Raw genomic sequence first — 16,027 nt, forward strand, 5'->3', positions numbered from 1 at the left:
TTGCTCGAAACTTTTGCATTGTTCGCTCCATTCTCCAAACAAGAATCTCATAGAAAGATGAGATAGATTAGTTTGAAATTAGCTGCTGCGAGTGGAAAAATCTTCCCTCATTAAGATAGATTCTATCCGTAGTAACTTCATTTCCTATTTTACCAAAACAATGAACAAGATTCGAAAGTTTCAGAAAGGTGACTGAAGTCACTGACTAAAAACTATTAAAAAGAATATAGGAAATGCCAGCCAGACGACTTCCGCTGCGGTGGAACGACTCCAGAGCTATGTATTCCGAAGGAGAAGAGGTGTGACGGATACTTGGACTGTCGAAATGGTCGAGACGAAGAAAAGTGTGATTCTAGCAAACCGGCTTGTCGATTGGACCAGTTCAGATGCAATTCAACTCAACGTTGCATCGAACAATCAGCCAGGTGCAACTACAAGGACGATTGTGGGGATAATAGCGACGAAGAAAATTGCAGTATGTTCCATTTTTGTTAAATATTATTGGCAACTGATTCAACGAGACAATTACAACAACATTATTGAAAACATTTGTTGAGGTCATCGATCACTTAATTTATTTAATGATGTTTCGTTGGTATTGCATTTAATGTTGTAAAAAGTATTGCCAAATATTGTTCGTTAATGCTAGAATTCTATTTCTGATCAGGGGATGTTCTTAACTATTGAATGTACGAAGAAAAGTAATATAACATTTTTTGTGACAGAGAGATCAAATTGCAATGGATAAAAAGAAGTACTTGCTTTTGACGTCTGAAATATTACTCATTCGAATCCTTTACACTAATACTGAACTAAAAAGAAATAGTTGAGAGACTGTTGAACTGTCTGTTATGACAGTTTACTGGTTACGTAGAAACTTTCCTATGGCGTAGAAAAAGTGTGATATTTAAAGCGGAGGGTTTTCAGACTTTCAACCATGCACAATCAATCAGTTCCGGTGCGCAAACTCCATGTGCATACCAAAGTCATTTCACTGCGACGGTTACAAGGATTGCCACGATGGTTCTGATGAGAAGTCCTGCACCGTGACGGTGTGTCCTGGGAACAAATTTATGTGTCCAAAGGGTGCACCGGATGGGAAACCCCTTTGCATAGATCGCTCCCAGCTCTGCGATGGGAAACATGACTGTGAAGACGATGCTGACGAAGAAGCTGCATGTTGTAAATATTGTTTTCTTTCATTTTATATTGGCGATCAGTCTTTCCAGGAAATGTCTAAACTTTCTAAAGCAAATATTAATGTTACATGTTTCGTAAGCGATTAGTAAGTGATTATTAGCGAATAGAATTTGCCCAATTTTGTCTGACAGTATCGTAAAAGTGTTAAGCCGACAAACTTTTGGAATCGTATGATTTTTGGAAGTTTAAACATGTTGGAGATTATTAGTGTACTAAGAAATTGAAAATTTAGTTAGATCGGTGAATTGTTGAACTTTACCAATGATATAATAGTCTATAACATTTCTGATATTTTGTTTCAATCGATACAATTGAATGGACCTTCAGAGAACAGGTACGTGGATTGTAAATTTTTAAATAGGTAATATCCAATTCAAAATAGACATATTAGATTTCTAGTTTATACATATATAATAAGGAAATTTTCTTTTTTATATGAAATTCCAATGAAATATTCATGGAACTTGATTGAATTTGATAATCTTTCCTTTGTTTTACAGCAGCGAGTATGTGCAATCTGCTGAGATGCCGGTACAAGTGTCAGGCATCTCCGATGGGTGGAGCTTGCTATTGCCCGGAGGGTAGGATTCTTGCCAACGATTCAAGAACTTGCATAGGTATGTCCAACTTTCTTCGTTAAATAAAAGTAATTAATCTTAGAAATTTTTAACATCTTGTTATCACTTGGAAGTTTAATGGAAGGGTTTCTCAAACTTAGACCCTTTTTTACACATTCATCTTGAAAAAGAATTTATTGTTTTAAAACATTTTTAATATTTGAGTATTCTGTACTTAATAAATAGCAGGTTACAATCCTCATAATGATACTTGTCAATCTTTACAATACCACATTCCAATCTCCACAACTCTCCCAACAGTAACACTTTCTCCTATCCGCAGATCGTGACGAGTGTTCCGAATGGGGCTTCTGCGAGCAGCTTTGCGAGAACACGGACGGTTCTTACATCTGCAGCTGCGCCCCTGGCTTCGTGCTCCATCCTCCCAACATATGTCGAGCCACGTCCCACGAAGGAGTCTCCCTCGAGCTCCTAGTGGCCCAGGAGCGTGCTATCTGGCGAATGTCTCCATCCGGAGAAGATCGAACAATAATCGCCAATACAACCGGCGCCAGTGGTGTGGACTACCTCTACTCCAGGAACATGCTCTTTTGGAGCGACGTAAAGACCAGAAAGGTTCACATGGAGCCTCTCTACGGTGAAGGAACCGGATCCAACGTAGATATCTTCTTAATAAGCTCCTGGGGCCCAGTGTCCATCGCAGTGGACTGGATAGGCGAAAAGCTCTACGTTGTGGACTCTGTGGTCCAAAAAATAGACGTGTTCGAACTAGACGGAAGATACCACGGGATTGCCCTGGGTTCCAATCTGACAAATCCAGCGGACATCGGTCTGGACCCCACACTGGGCCTAATGTTCATAGCAGACAGCAAACAAGTCCTTAGAGCAAACATGGACGGTACAAATGCCTTTCCGGTCGTCTCAGAAGCCGTTTACGAGGTCTCCGGCATCGGTGTGGACGTGATCTCGCGAAGGATCTTCTGGTGTGATTCCCAGCTCGACTACATAGAAACTTCCGACTATCTAGGAAGAAATAGAGTCATGATCCTCAGAGGATCGCATACACCATCTCCAACTAGGCTCACGCTATTCGAGAACAGGATTTTCTGGACGGACAGCAAGAAACAAGCTATAATGAGCATGGATAAGACTCAGGGAGTTTATTCCCTGCAAACGGTCTTCAAAATGAGGGATGCAAAAGCTATAAAAGCTCTACACCTTCTCACACAGCCCACAGTTTCTAATCCCTGTGGAAATAACAATGGGGGATGTCAGCATATGTGTATCGTAACCGCAGCCAGCGATCAGGAGAACCGATTAGGCTACCGGTGCGCGTGCCACATAGGCTGGAGGCTCTCCATGGACCAAAGGAACTGCAATCTCGTCCAGGAGTTTCTGATGTACTCGCAACAGAGATTTATCAAAGGAAAGGTTTTAAACCCTGTGATGGAGGGATTCAGCGATGCTATACTTCCGGTGGTGTCAAGAACGGCCAGATTCGTTGGACTGGACTACGACGCGAGGGACCAGTACATCTACTACAGCGACGTCCTCCAGGACGTCATCTATAGGATTAAACAGGATGGAAGTGGAAAAGAAATTGTCTTAGCCAGTCAGAATGAAGGAGTAGAGGGTCTAGCCGTTGATTGGGCTTCTAAGAACCTTTATTATATCGATTCCAGAAGGGGTACCTTAAATGTTCTCAGTACTCAAAATGTTACTTATAGGAGAACCCTCCTGAAGAACTTGAAGAGACCTAGGGCTATTGTTATTCATCCTAATCATGGGTTTATCTTTTTCTCTGAATGGGATCGACCTGCCAATATTAGCAGAGCTTATACCGATGGTTCTAATCTTGTGGTATTTCGGAATTTGACCTTAGGATGGCCTAATGGATTGGCTATTGATTTTATGAAGGACAGATTGTATTGGTGCGATGCTTTATTGGATCACGTGCAGCATTCGAATTTGAATGGTACGGATGTCAGGACCGTTAATTCTAGACTGATTAGGCATCCATTTTCTATGGCCATTCATGAAGAGTGGATGTATATTACTGACTGGAAGCTGGATGCTATTATCAGGTTAAATAAGGAGAGTGGAGATCAGGAAGTAATTTTGGTGAGAGAGCCCGCGAGTAATAGATTGTATGGAGTGAAGGTTTATAGCAAGGATATTCAGACTTCGTCGTCGGACCATCCGTGTGCGATTGGTAATGGGGGATGCGAAAAACTATGCTTTGCTGTTCCACATAATAATACCAACAGGTAAGGAAAGTTTTCTCAGGTGGGTCGTAGTGGGATTTTTCAGTTAGTTTGTAAAGAAGGGGGTGGGGAGTATGTAGATTGTTTGAAATGAATTTATATCATGAATCACAATTTACGATTGAAACTTTCTTTAAATGAAACACTTATATCATACAAGTTTAACATATATGCCCACATAATATAATAGATATAATAACACAAAAAAGGAACCTCCCAAACTAACAAGGAACGTTCGCGAACGGTCCGGCTTCGATTTTGATGAAACTTCGTACACTTATAGAGCAGCCAAAAATAATCGACACGTATTTTTTTTAGCTGCGGTAACTCGAGTTTAAGGGGTGAAACCACCCCTTGAAGTTTTGGCTCGAGACGGCTATCTCGAAAACGGAAAGACATACGAAAAAATTGTTAATGGGTGAGGTTAATGATTTCTCATGTACAATAACATGGTGTTAAAAAATTTAACAAAATACAATTTGTTTATAACAAACAAAAATTTATTAACATGATTTTTCATTTTATTGAAATTTTCATAATGACAAAAAGGACGAGCATTTTATTTCAAATCCATTGGTATGTAATATTTTTAAATTGCCTCCTACAGTTTTGCAGATTTTTGTGATTTACATCTTGTGCGCACATCCACTATGGTAGCAGCAGTTCTAACTTTGATTTTAATGAAGCACTGTAGGCTTGCACTAAATTATACAATAACAAGTAACAAGAAACAATAACAGTGACAAGTTTCTTAACAGCAATGAAAAGATTAATTGTTTTTATTAACCACCTATGACATCGTGTCAAAGGTGGAGCGATATATAAATTATAAATACATACAGTGTGTATAGCAATTACTCTATCTAGTTTCGATAATAGTGGTACTCGTCGAAAAAATGTTTGAAACATAAAGATTTCTTACACCATGCGCATTTAATTATTGCCACGTCACCGCAAATATGGCATCTTGGTTCATTTTTAACAGAATAGCAGTACTCAACAGAATTCTGGAATGCATTTGGTTTTTCATCTGTACAGGGTGCTCGGCCACCCCTGGGAAAAATTTTAATGGGAGATTCTACAGGCCAAAATAAGACGGAAATCGAGAATACTAATTTGTTGATGGAGGCTTCGTTAAAAAGTTAACAAAATTAAATTAAAAAATGTTTATTCATTCTGAAAAAATTATTTTTGGTTGCAGGGCTCAATTACAATCATTATTGGTGGATACACATACCCCTGAAATCCTACCCACTTTCGAGAAAAAAATTCGAGTAGGTACTGAAAATTTTAAATGAAATTAAAAAATTTCAAATCGTACTAAAAAAATTATATGTAGTTACAGGGGTCAATTACAAGCATTTTTGGTGAATAGACATACCCCGAAATCCTACGGACTTTCAAAAAAAAAATTCTTTACCGAAAATCTAATGTGAGGCCAGAAATGCTTCCCTGAAATTTCATGTATATCTTTAAAACGTCATAACTTCTGAACGGATTGAAGGATTTTAATGTTTAAAAAAGCAATCAACGCGTATTTTAGTAGAGAATATGTAGAAATTCTAAAAATATTGGAAAAGTTGTTCCTTGATCCCGTAAAATGTGAAAAACCCCATAAAAGTAGTCCAATTTTTAAACGGCCATAAACTCCTACAATAGTAAAGATATCGCATTGAAATTTTTTTCTGAAGCAGAGCCCATGAGCACCTACAAAAAAGTATTAGACAATTTTTCTGTAGGGTGTCAAATAAAATTGTTAAAAATTAAAAACGAATTTTTAAGAAAAATCGTCGAGGGGTAGGTGCGTAAATTTTTCAGCGAAAAAAAATATTTCAAAACGTTGTAAAAAAATTATTTTCGGTTGCGGGGGTCGATTATAATCATTTTTGATGAATAGATATACGCCCAAATCCTACCCAGTTACGAGAAAAAAATTCGAGTAGGTACTGAAATTTTTAGATGAAATTAAAAAATTTCAAATCGTTCTAAAGAAATTATTTTTGATTGCAGGGATCGATTATAATCATTTTTGGTCAATAGACATACCCTTGAAATCCTAACCATTTTCGAGAAAAAAAATTCCTTACCGAAGGTATAATTTCAGGACAGAAATGCTTCACGTAAATTTCATGCGAATCTTTGAAACACCATAACTTCTGAATGGATTAGACGATTTTAATGTTCAAAAAGCCATACACAGCGTATTTTACTGTAGAATATGTAGCAATTACAAAAATATTCGAAAAGTTGTTCCTTGACCCCGTAATGTTAGAAAAACCCCATAATAATGATTCAATTTTCAAACAACCATAACTCCTACAATAGTGAATATATTTCAATGAAACTTTTTTCTGAAGTAGAGCCCATAGATACCTACAAAAAAGTATTAAACAACTTTTCTGTAGGATGTCAAACGAAATTACTAAAAATCAAAGACGAATTTTTAAGAAAAATCGACAGGGGGTAGGTGCGTAAATTTTTCAGCGAAAAAAAAATGTTTCAAAACGTTCTGGAAAAATTATTTTCGATTGCCGGGGGCAATTATGATAATTTTTGGTGAATAGACCAACTCGCGAAATCATACCCACTTTCTAAAAAAAAATTCAGTACGGGCGAAGCTTTAAACGTTAATAACTTTTTAACGAAGCCTCCATCAACAAATTGGTATTCTCGATTTCCGTCTTATTTTGGCCTCTAGAATCCCCTGTTAAAATTTTTCTCAGGGGTGGACGAACAAAATTTAATTTCATCTAAAAATTTCAGTACCTACACGAATTTTTTCTCGGAAATGGGTAGGATTTGGGGGTATATCTATTCATCAAAAATAATTATAATCGACCCCTGCAATCGAAAATAATTTTTTTCGAACGATTTGAAGTATTTTTTTCGCTAAAAAATTTAGGCACCTCGTCGATTTTTCTTAAAAATTCGTTTTTAATTTTTAACAATTTTGTTTGACACCCTACAGAAAAATTATCTAATACTTTTTTGTAGGTGCCTGTGGGCTCTGCTTCAGAAAAAAATTTCAATGCGATATCTTTACTATTGTAGGAGTTTATGACCGTTTAAAAATTGGTCCACTTTTATGGGGTTTTTCACATTTTACGAGATCAAGGAGCACCTTTTCGAATATTTTTAGAATTCCTACATATTCTACAGTAAAATACGCGTTGATTGCTTTTTTAAACATTAAAATCCTTCAATCCGTTCAGAAGTTATGACGTTTTAAAGATATACATGAAATTTCAGGGAAGCATTTCTGGCCTCACATCAGATTTTCGGTAAAGAATTTTTTTCTTGAAAGTGCGTAGGATTTCGGGGTATGTCTATTCACCAAAAATGCTTGTAATTGACCCCTGTAATTACATATGATTTTTTTAGTACGATTTGAAATTTTTTAATTTCATCTAAAAATTTCAGTACCTACTCGAATTTTTTTCTCGAAAGTGGGTAGGATTTCAGGGGTATGTGTATCCACCAAAAATGATTGTAATTGAGCCCTGCAACCAAAAATAATTTTTTCAGAATGAATAAACATTTTTTAATTTAATTTTGTTAACTTTTTAACGAAGCCTCCATCAACAAATTAGTATTCTCGATTTCCGTCTTATTTTGGCCTCTAGAATCTCCCATTAAAATTTTTCCAAGGGGTGGCCGAATACCCTGTACAGATGAAAAACCAAATGCATTCCAGAATTCTGTTGAGTACTGCTATTCTGTTAAAAATGAACCAAGATGCCATATTTGTGGTGGCGTGGCAATAATTAAATGCGCATGGTGTAAAAAATCTTTATGTTTCAAACATTTTTTCGACGAGTACCACTATTATCGAAACTACATAGAGTAATTGCTATACACACTGTATGTATTTATAATTTATATATCGCTCCACCTTTGACACGATGTCATAGGTGGTTAATAAAAACAATTAATCTTTTCATTGCTGTTAAGAAACTTGTCACTGTTATTGTTACTTGTTACTTGTTACTGTATAATTTATTGCAAGCCTACAGCGCTTCATCAAAATCAAAATTAGAACTGCTGCTACCATAGTGGATGTGCGCCCAAGATGTAAATCACAAAAATCTGCAAAACTGTAGGGGGCAATTTAAAAATATTACATACCAATGGATTTGGAATAAAATGCTCGTCATTTTTTGTCATTATGAAAATTTCAATAAAATGAAAAATTAAGTTAATAAATTTTTGTTTGTTATAAACAAATTGTATTTTGTTAAATTTTTTAACACCATGTTATTGTACATGAGAAACCATTAACCTCGCCCATTAACAATTTTTCCGTATGTCTTTCCGTTTTCGAGATAGCCGTCTCGAGCCAAAACTTCAAGGGGTGGTTTCACCTCTTAAACTCGAGTTACCTTAGCTAAAAAAAAATACGTGTCGATTATTTTTGGCTGCTCTATAAGTGTACGAAGTTTCATCAAAATCGAAGCCGGACCGTTCGCGAACGTTCCTTGCAAGTAATAAAAAAAAAAACACATAAATTTCTCTACATTTACAGATACGGAACAGCTCGTCTAATGCGTTCCTGTGGCTGCCCGTACGGCGAACGCCTCCAGTCCGACGGCCGATCGTGTGCCCCGAACCCAGAAACCGAGCCCCCCCTAGAAGCCTGCCCGAACGGCTGGGACTTCACTTGCGCCAATCAGCGCTGCGTGTCGCACACTTGGGTTTGCGATGGCGATAACGACTGTCTGGACAACAGCGACGAGCAGAACTGCACCACGAAGCCCACCTGCGGCCCCAACGAGTTCCAATGTAAGTCTGGCCGGTGTGTGCCGATGAGCTTCCGCTGCGATTCGGAGAAGGACTGCGGGGACGGGTCCGACGAGGCAGGATGCCCCAACGTGACCTGCAGCGCCAATCAATTCGCCTGTGCCAACAACAGGTGTATCCCCAGCACTTGGAAATGCGATTCGGAGAACGATTGCGGCGACAGTTCCGACGAGGGCGAGTTCTGCGTAGCGAAAACCTGCTCGTACTTCCAATTCACCTGCCCTAGATCCGGCCATTGCATTCCCCAGCCGTGGGTCTGCGATGGAGACAACGACTGCTTCGACCAGCAGGACGAGATGGACTGCCCGCCAGTTACCTGCCTCAGCACGCAATTCACCTGCGCGGACCAGAAAATGTGTGTTTTGGATTCTTACAAATGCGACGGGATCTCTGACTGTAACGACGGAAGTGACGAGGTGGGCTGCCCCACACTGGCACCGGACCAGTGTAACGGAGAGAAACACTTCCAGTGCGCTGGAGCAGCTATTTGTATTCCCAAGAGCTGGTACTGCGATGGGACTCCGGACTGTCCGGATAGATCTGATGAACCTGGACCGTCGTGCGGAACTGTGGCTTGTCAGCCTGGGTTCTATAGATGCAGGAATGAGAAATGCGTGTTTAAAGCTTATATTTGCGACGGGAAGGATGATTGTGGAGACGGGTCTGACGAAGATGTGGAGCTGCACGCTTGTGCTGCGCCGGAGTTCAAGTGTGGGGGGATGCAATGGAAGTGTCCCAATGTAACGGATCGATGCGTTAATGAGTCGAGTGTCTGCGACGGGAAGATGGATTGCCCTAATGGGGCTGACGAGGGACCGGGGTGTGATTTTCAGGTAAGGATCCCGGGAAAGTTTATTGGAAGGATTTTGTTTGTTTGATTTTGAGTAAAATAACGAATACAAAGTATCTGAAGTACTTACAACTTTTTTCAAAAACTTTTTCCAGGAGTGTAAATACCGAGGCGGTTATTGCAGCAACGGTTGCATGCAGACGCCTATGGGTAAGCAGTGTACCTGCCCCCCTGGCGAGGAGCTCAGCAAAGACGGTTACAATTGCCAGGACCTAAACGAGTGTGACCCCCCAGGAAAATGCTCTCAAATCTGCGTGAACATCAAAGGCGGGTACTATTGCAACTGCGAGGACGGCTATAGTCTAGAAAAAGACAAGCACACCTGCAAAGCTTTCAACCACAGCGCAGCATTCCTAATAATCTCCAACAGACACACAATTCTAGTTGCAGATCTGCAAGACCAGGCTTTAGAAAGAGTTCCGATAAACGTAGAAAATGTCGTGGCGACAGCTAGTAACATGCATACAGGCACTATCTTCTGGTCTGACATGAAATTGAAGAAAATCTCTAGATTAGACAGGGGCAGCGACCCACAGGACGTAATATCCACTGGATTGGACCTGGTCGAAGGCCTGGCCTACGATTGGATAGGCCAAAACCTCTACTGGCTCGATTCCAAACTAAACACCATCGAAGTTGCCAAAGAAACTGGCGCAAGTCGCATGATTCTTGTCAAAGAAAACATAACTCAGCCTAGGGGGATGTGTTTGGATCCCAGTCCTGGGGCCCGCTGGCTCTTCTGGACGGACTGGGGCGAAAACCCTAGAATAGAAAGAATTGGAATGGACGGTACCAACAGATCTATCATAATCCACACAAAAATCTACTGGCCCAACGGTCTGGCCCTAGATATAGCGAATAAAAGAATATACTTTGCGGATAGTAAGTTGGATTTCATTGACACTTGCCTCTACGATGGAAGCAAACGGATCCAGGTCCTAGCCAGCTCTCACTATCTTCTTCATCCACATTCTTTGACTCTATTCGAAGACACCATGTATTGGACTGACAGGCAACTAAACAGAGTTTTGTCTGTTCATAAATTTTACGGTGCAAATCAGACGGTGGTCTCTCATTTGATATCCCAGCCTCTGTCCATCCACGTCCATCATCCAGTTTTGCAACCAATCACGCCCAACCCCTGTGCCAACGCTTCCTGCGCTCACCTCTGCCTATTGTCTCCGTCCAATCAGCAGGGTTACAGCTGCAAGTGTCAAGTGGGCTTCAGGCTGCTTCCCAGCGGGCATTGCTTGGAAGAAGAGACGCCATATTTGATGGTCCTCCGGGGTTCCCAAATTGTAGACGTCTCTCTGACACCAGGGAGCAGTAAAACAGGTTTTATAACGCCAGTCGTGGGGGTAGAGGGTGGCAAATTTATAGATTACGACAGGAAAGAGAGGATTATCTATTGGCTACAGACCAGGGACGACGACGACGAGAATGGAACGATTTACACGTCGCCTTATACCGGCGGAAACAAAACAGAATTTCCTAGTCCGAGTGGGGACAGTGGAATTGTGGGTGCCCCGTCCGCCATGGCGTTCGATTGGCTGGGAAGAAACCTCTTCATAGGGAATAAATTTGCTAACAACATCGAGGCTATAAAAGTAGATGGGAAAATTAGATTTAGGACTATAGTTCTGGCCAACGATGGGAATAAGACCTCAGTGGCGAGGCCCAAGGCCCTATGCGTGGACCCACTCGAGGGTCACGTGTTCTGGGTGGACGAGGGCAGCTTTGGGATCCCTGCTAAAGTTGCTAGGGTCAACATGGACGGCTCCAACCCGATGATCTTGGTGAAAAACGTGGAAAAACCGGAAGCAATTACTATAGACATTCCTAGCAAGACCATTTACTTCAGTTCTTTGTATCCTGCCCTAATCGTGGCCATCTCCACAGATGGGAAGAATCGGAGGACCATAGTTTCCGAGAACATAGCCTCCCCCAAAGCTCTGGCTGTCCATGAATCAAAACTCTACCTTCTGGACCCGCAATACGATAAAATAGAAAGGGTAGACCTTCCAGAGGGACTAAATCCTACACAAATAGTCGACAACGATTCGGAACTGAAGACCCTAACCATTTACAAGAAAAGAATTACCGGCGATCATCCCTGTTTTGTCAACAATGGCGGCTGTGAACAGATTTGTTTGCCAGCCTCGGGGGGGACCAGAGTGTGTGCGTGTGGAATGGAGTACCACAAAGTGAGCGACACATCCTGCGAGCCTTTTAAGTCCTTCGCAGTGGTGGCCCAACTTGATGTGGTCAGAGGTTATAGTTTGAAAGATTCCAAGGAAGCTATGGTCCCAATCACCGGGCCAGGTCATCACATTCTTAGCGTGGACTTCCACTACGCACAAACCTGGATCTACTGGGTGGAGTTTACCAGAGGTGGTCTAAACGGAATTTTTAGAATAAGGCCTAATGGAACTGAGCTCCAGCACATCGTGGAACAAGGAATCGGTTCCAACGGAATCAGGGGATTGGCTGTGGATTGGGTAGCCGGGAACCTTTATTTCACCAACGTTTTCCCACACGACAACTATGTGGAAGTGTGTAGACTCGACGGAAGTTACAGGAAAGTTCTAGTAAAAAAAACCATGGACTCTCCTAGGGAATTGGCTGTGAACCCCATCAAACGGATCCTTTATTGGATAGATTATGGACAGTACCCTAAATTGGGCAAGGCTTATTTAAACGGGAGCAACTGGGTACCCATAGTTACCTCTGGGATCAGCGCTCCTAGGGATATTACTATAGATTTCGCCACCCACGATGTTTATTGGGTGGATTCTATCCAAGACAATATCCAGAAAGTTTCCTATACTGGAGGAAATAGGGAAATTATCAGAAGAAATCTACCCAACCCCATGGCAGTCACTGTTTTCAGAAACGAAGTTTATTGGGTGGATAGGAATTTAGCCACTGTGTTTAAGGCTACCAAACTGGCCAATAACAGTCGACCAATTACTGTCAAGTCCAATTTAGTGAATGTTAGGGATATTATAGTGTTTGACGGGGAAAACCAGCCAGAAGATTTGGGGAATCCCTGTTTGAAGAACGGGGGATGCTCCCAGCTCTGTTTCGCCATGCCTAGAGATAATATGGTGGAGTCCTGGTGCGACTGCGCCGTAGGCAGGCTTGGGGAGGATGGGAGGAGTTGTGAGAACGTGGACGAATTCCTGGTGTTCGCCACAAGGACGGAGATTAGATCTATAAGCCTGGATCCAAAGAATACTAGCATTCCTTTTGTTTCTGTGGGAAATTTGACGAACGTGGTAGGCGTGGACTTTGATTACCAGGATAAGAAGCTACTGTTTACGCAAATTAGGCCGTGGGCGAAGATTGCCTGGTTGCAAGCGGATGAACCTTCAACTTCGGAGATCCATACGCTGATCAGCAAGGGGATAAATCCGGAGGGGATTTCGTACGACTGGACGCAGAAGAAGGTGAAGGGCGTTAAATAACTTTTTTTAAACAATTCTATCTCTTTTTCTCGTGTACTAAATCAACACATTCTTCCCAGGTCTATTGGACAGACTCCTCCAACAACAGCATCTACGCAATGGACATAGACGGGTCTAACCTAGTGATGATCGCCCGAGTAGACAGACCTAGAGCCATAGTGGTAGACCCTTGCAACGGGTCCCTTTACTTTACCGACTGGGGCCGTTTCGGGGCCTCTGGGAAAATCTTTAAAACCACCATGGCGGGTTCTCTGAAGACCCCGATAGTGGACAAAGACCTCTCCCAACCCAGTGGCCTGGCCATAGATTACGAAGATCGAATGCTCTACTGGACGGACGCCGTCCGCGAGAAGATAGAACGTTCCCAACTCGATGGAACCGATCGCCAGGTCCTGGTTAGCGCCACAATCTACCCATTTGCCATAACCGTCTTTAGAGAACACATCTACTGGACAGATCTCCAACTAAGAGGCGTTTATCGAGCAGAAAAGCACACAGGAGCCAATAAAGTAGAATTAGTAAAACGCCTAGAAGATTCCCCTAGAGATTTACACATTTATTCCCCAGGCAGACAACGTTGCAAAATAAATCCTTGCAACATTTCCAATGGGGGCTGCGATCAGTCCTGTCACCCTGGGGCGAACAACTCCGTAGAATGCAAATGTGACGACAATAGTAGACTGGTAAACGAAGACAGAATGTGCGTCCCAAAAAACGTGACCTGCGATTCTACTAAATTTGCTTGCAGAAATGGGCATTGTATTTCTAGAATGTGGGCCTGCGACAGTGATGACGATTGTGGAGACAGGTCGGACGAGGATCCTAATTACTGTTCTTACCATTCGTGTAGTTCTAACGAATTCAGGTGCAACAATGGTAGATGCATCTTCAAGAGGTGGAAGTGCGATCATGAAAACGATTGTCGAGACGGAAGCGACGAAGAAGGTTGCGTCTACCCTCCCTGTGCTGCAGGGGAGTTTACTTGCGCGAATTACCGCTGTATCCCACAGTCACAAGTCTGTAATGGAATTAACGACTGTAAGGACAATGTTACTTCGGACGAGACCCTCGAAAGATGCCCAAGAACCACCACTTGCCCTCCTAACCATCTTAAATGCGATAAGACCAATATTTGCGTGGAGCCTTACTGGCTATGCGACGGGGACAACGACTGCGGGGATAACAGCGACGAAAACCCGCTCCACTGTGCTCACAGAACTTGTCCACAGAACAGTATCAGGTGTTCTAATCACAGATGCATCCCAGCGACTTGGTACTGCGATGGAGACGACGATTGTTTGGATGGAAGCGACGAACCTGCGGGTTATTGCCAGTCTGAGGGCAGAACCTGTTTTGGAGATCTTTTTACTTGCGATAATGGCAATTGTATACCTAGAATTTATATTTGCGACGGAGACAATGACTGTTCTGATTACTCTGACGAGGATGAAAGGCATCAATGCAACGATAGGAAGTGCGACGAGGAGACTGAGTTCACTTGCATCGCGAATAAAGTGTGGAACAGAGCTCAGTGCATCCCTAAGAAATGGCTGTGCGATGGGGAGCCTGATTGCGTAGACGCTGCCGACGAGAATGTGACTTTGTTGCACTGTCCAACGCCCACACCTTGCTCCGAGGAACAGTTCACGTGCGACAATGGCAGGTGTTTGAATAAGAATTGGCTCTGCGATCACGATAACGATTGTGGAGATGGGAGCGACGAAGGGAAGTTTTGTAACTCCAGGTATAAGCCTTGCAGCGAACAGGAGTTCACTTGTCATAACTTCAAGTGTGTCAGGAAGCAGTTCAGATGCGATGGGCAGGACGACTGCGGGGATCATTCGGACGAAGATGGATGTCGTAAGTTTTGCAGAGATTTTCAAGGGTTTGAAGGTCATAAACGGATGCTTTTGAATGCTTGGGGTTTGATGAAGGTATTTTTGTTTATTTTATTGGATTTAGAAGCTTTGTTGTTATTTATTGGAAACGAAAACTTGACGATTCTAAAAGAATTTGAAGAGCATTTTTGTAGTATTGTATTTGTGAATTCTTTCTTTATAAAAACAGTTTTAAATAGACCCAGAGTCCTCTTGTCGACTCTTATCCTCGAATGGCCCACCCTCAACGTCTAATTTAGCATTGAGAGTTCTAAAAACCCAGTATTAACGAATATTCTTTCTCCACAGCTTCAAAAGCAAAGAACACAACCTGTCCAAATCCTGGGGAGTTCATGTGCGCCAACGGAAACTGTATAGATCAGCGTCTGGTCTGCAACAAGGAACCCGACTGCTCTGACGAGAGCGACGAGCCACCCCACTGCAATGTGGACGAGTGTGCCAGAGTAGAATTGAACCAATGTGGTCACAAATGCGTGGACACTCCCACGGGATACTATTGCGAGTGTAATCCTGGTTACAAGCTCCTGAGCGACGGGAAAGCCTGCGAGGACATCGACGAGTGTACGGAAACGGTGGAGGTCTGCAGCCAGCAGTGTGAAAATACTCCAGGGAGCTACTATTGCAAATGCAATTTGTTGTGGTATGAACGGGCGCCTGACGAGCACACTTGCAAAAGGAGAGACAACTTGAAGCCCTGGATCATCTTCACCAACAAGTATTATGTCAGAAACATGTCCATCGACGCCTCTAATTATAGCCTGATGCACCAGGATCTTATCAACGTCGTTGCTCTGGACTCTGATTATACGGAGCAGATGCTCTATTTCTGCGACGTTACTGCCAAAACCATCTTTAGGTGAATTATTGTTACTGAATTAAATGGTTTTCTTGTTACTTAGGAGATTTGCTTTAGCAACAAGATTTCTTCAAGATTTCTTCTTTTAATAACTGTCAATCAGAATTGGGATTCTTA

The 16,027-nt window shown here is 42.0% G+C and overlaps 1 protein-coding gene across 1 annotated transcript in view; it reads left to right on the forward strand.

The window, feature by feature from the left end:
- Positions 1–16,027, forward strand: part of Mgl (low-density lipoprotein receptor-related protein megalin) — a 68,857-nt gene that overhangs the window by 33,397 nt on the left and 19,433 nt on the right. Inside the window, exons 4-11 of the mRNA XM_076780907.1 lie at positions 224–475; positions 928–1,182; positions 1,701–1,817; positions 2,101–4,045; positions 8,565–9,672; positions 9,785–13,138; positions 13,216–15,016; positions 15,343–15,910. Of these exons, the coding sequence (XP_076637022.1) occupies positions 224–475; positions 928–1,182; positions 1,701–1,817; positions 2,101–4,045; positions 8,565–9,672; positions 9,785–13,138; positions 13,216–15,016; positions 15,343–15,910 (9,400 nt within the window). The remainder of the gene's footprint in view (positions 1–223; positions 476–927; positions 1,183–1,700; positions 1,818–2,100; positions 4,046–8,564; positions 9,673–9,784; positions 13,139–13,215; positions 15,017–15,342; positions 15,911–16,027) is intronic.

This window comes from Colletes latitarsis, chromosome 13, assembly GCF_051014445.1.
Source record: "Colletes latitarsis isolate SP2378_abdomen chromosome 13, iyColLati1, whole genome shotgun sequence".
In the NCBI taxonomy this organism is placed as follows: Eukaryota; Metazoa; Arthropoda; class Insecta; order Hymenoptera; family Colletidae; genus Colletes; species Colletes latitarsis.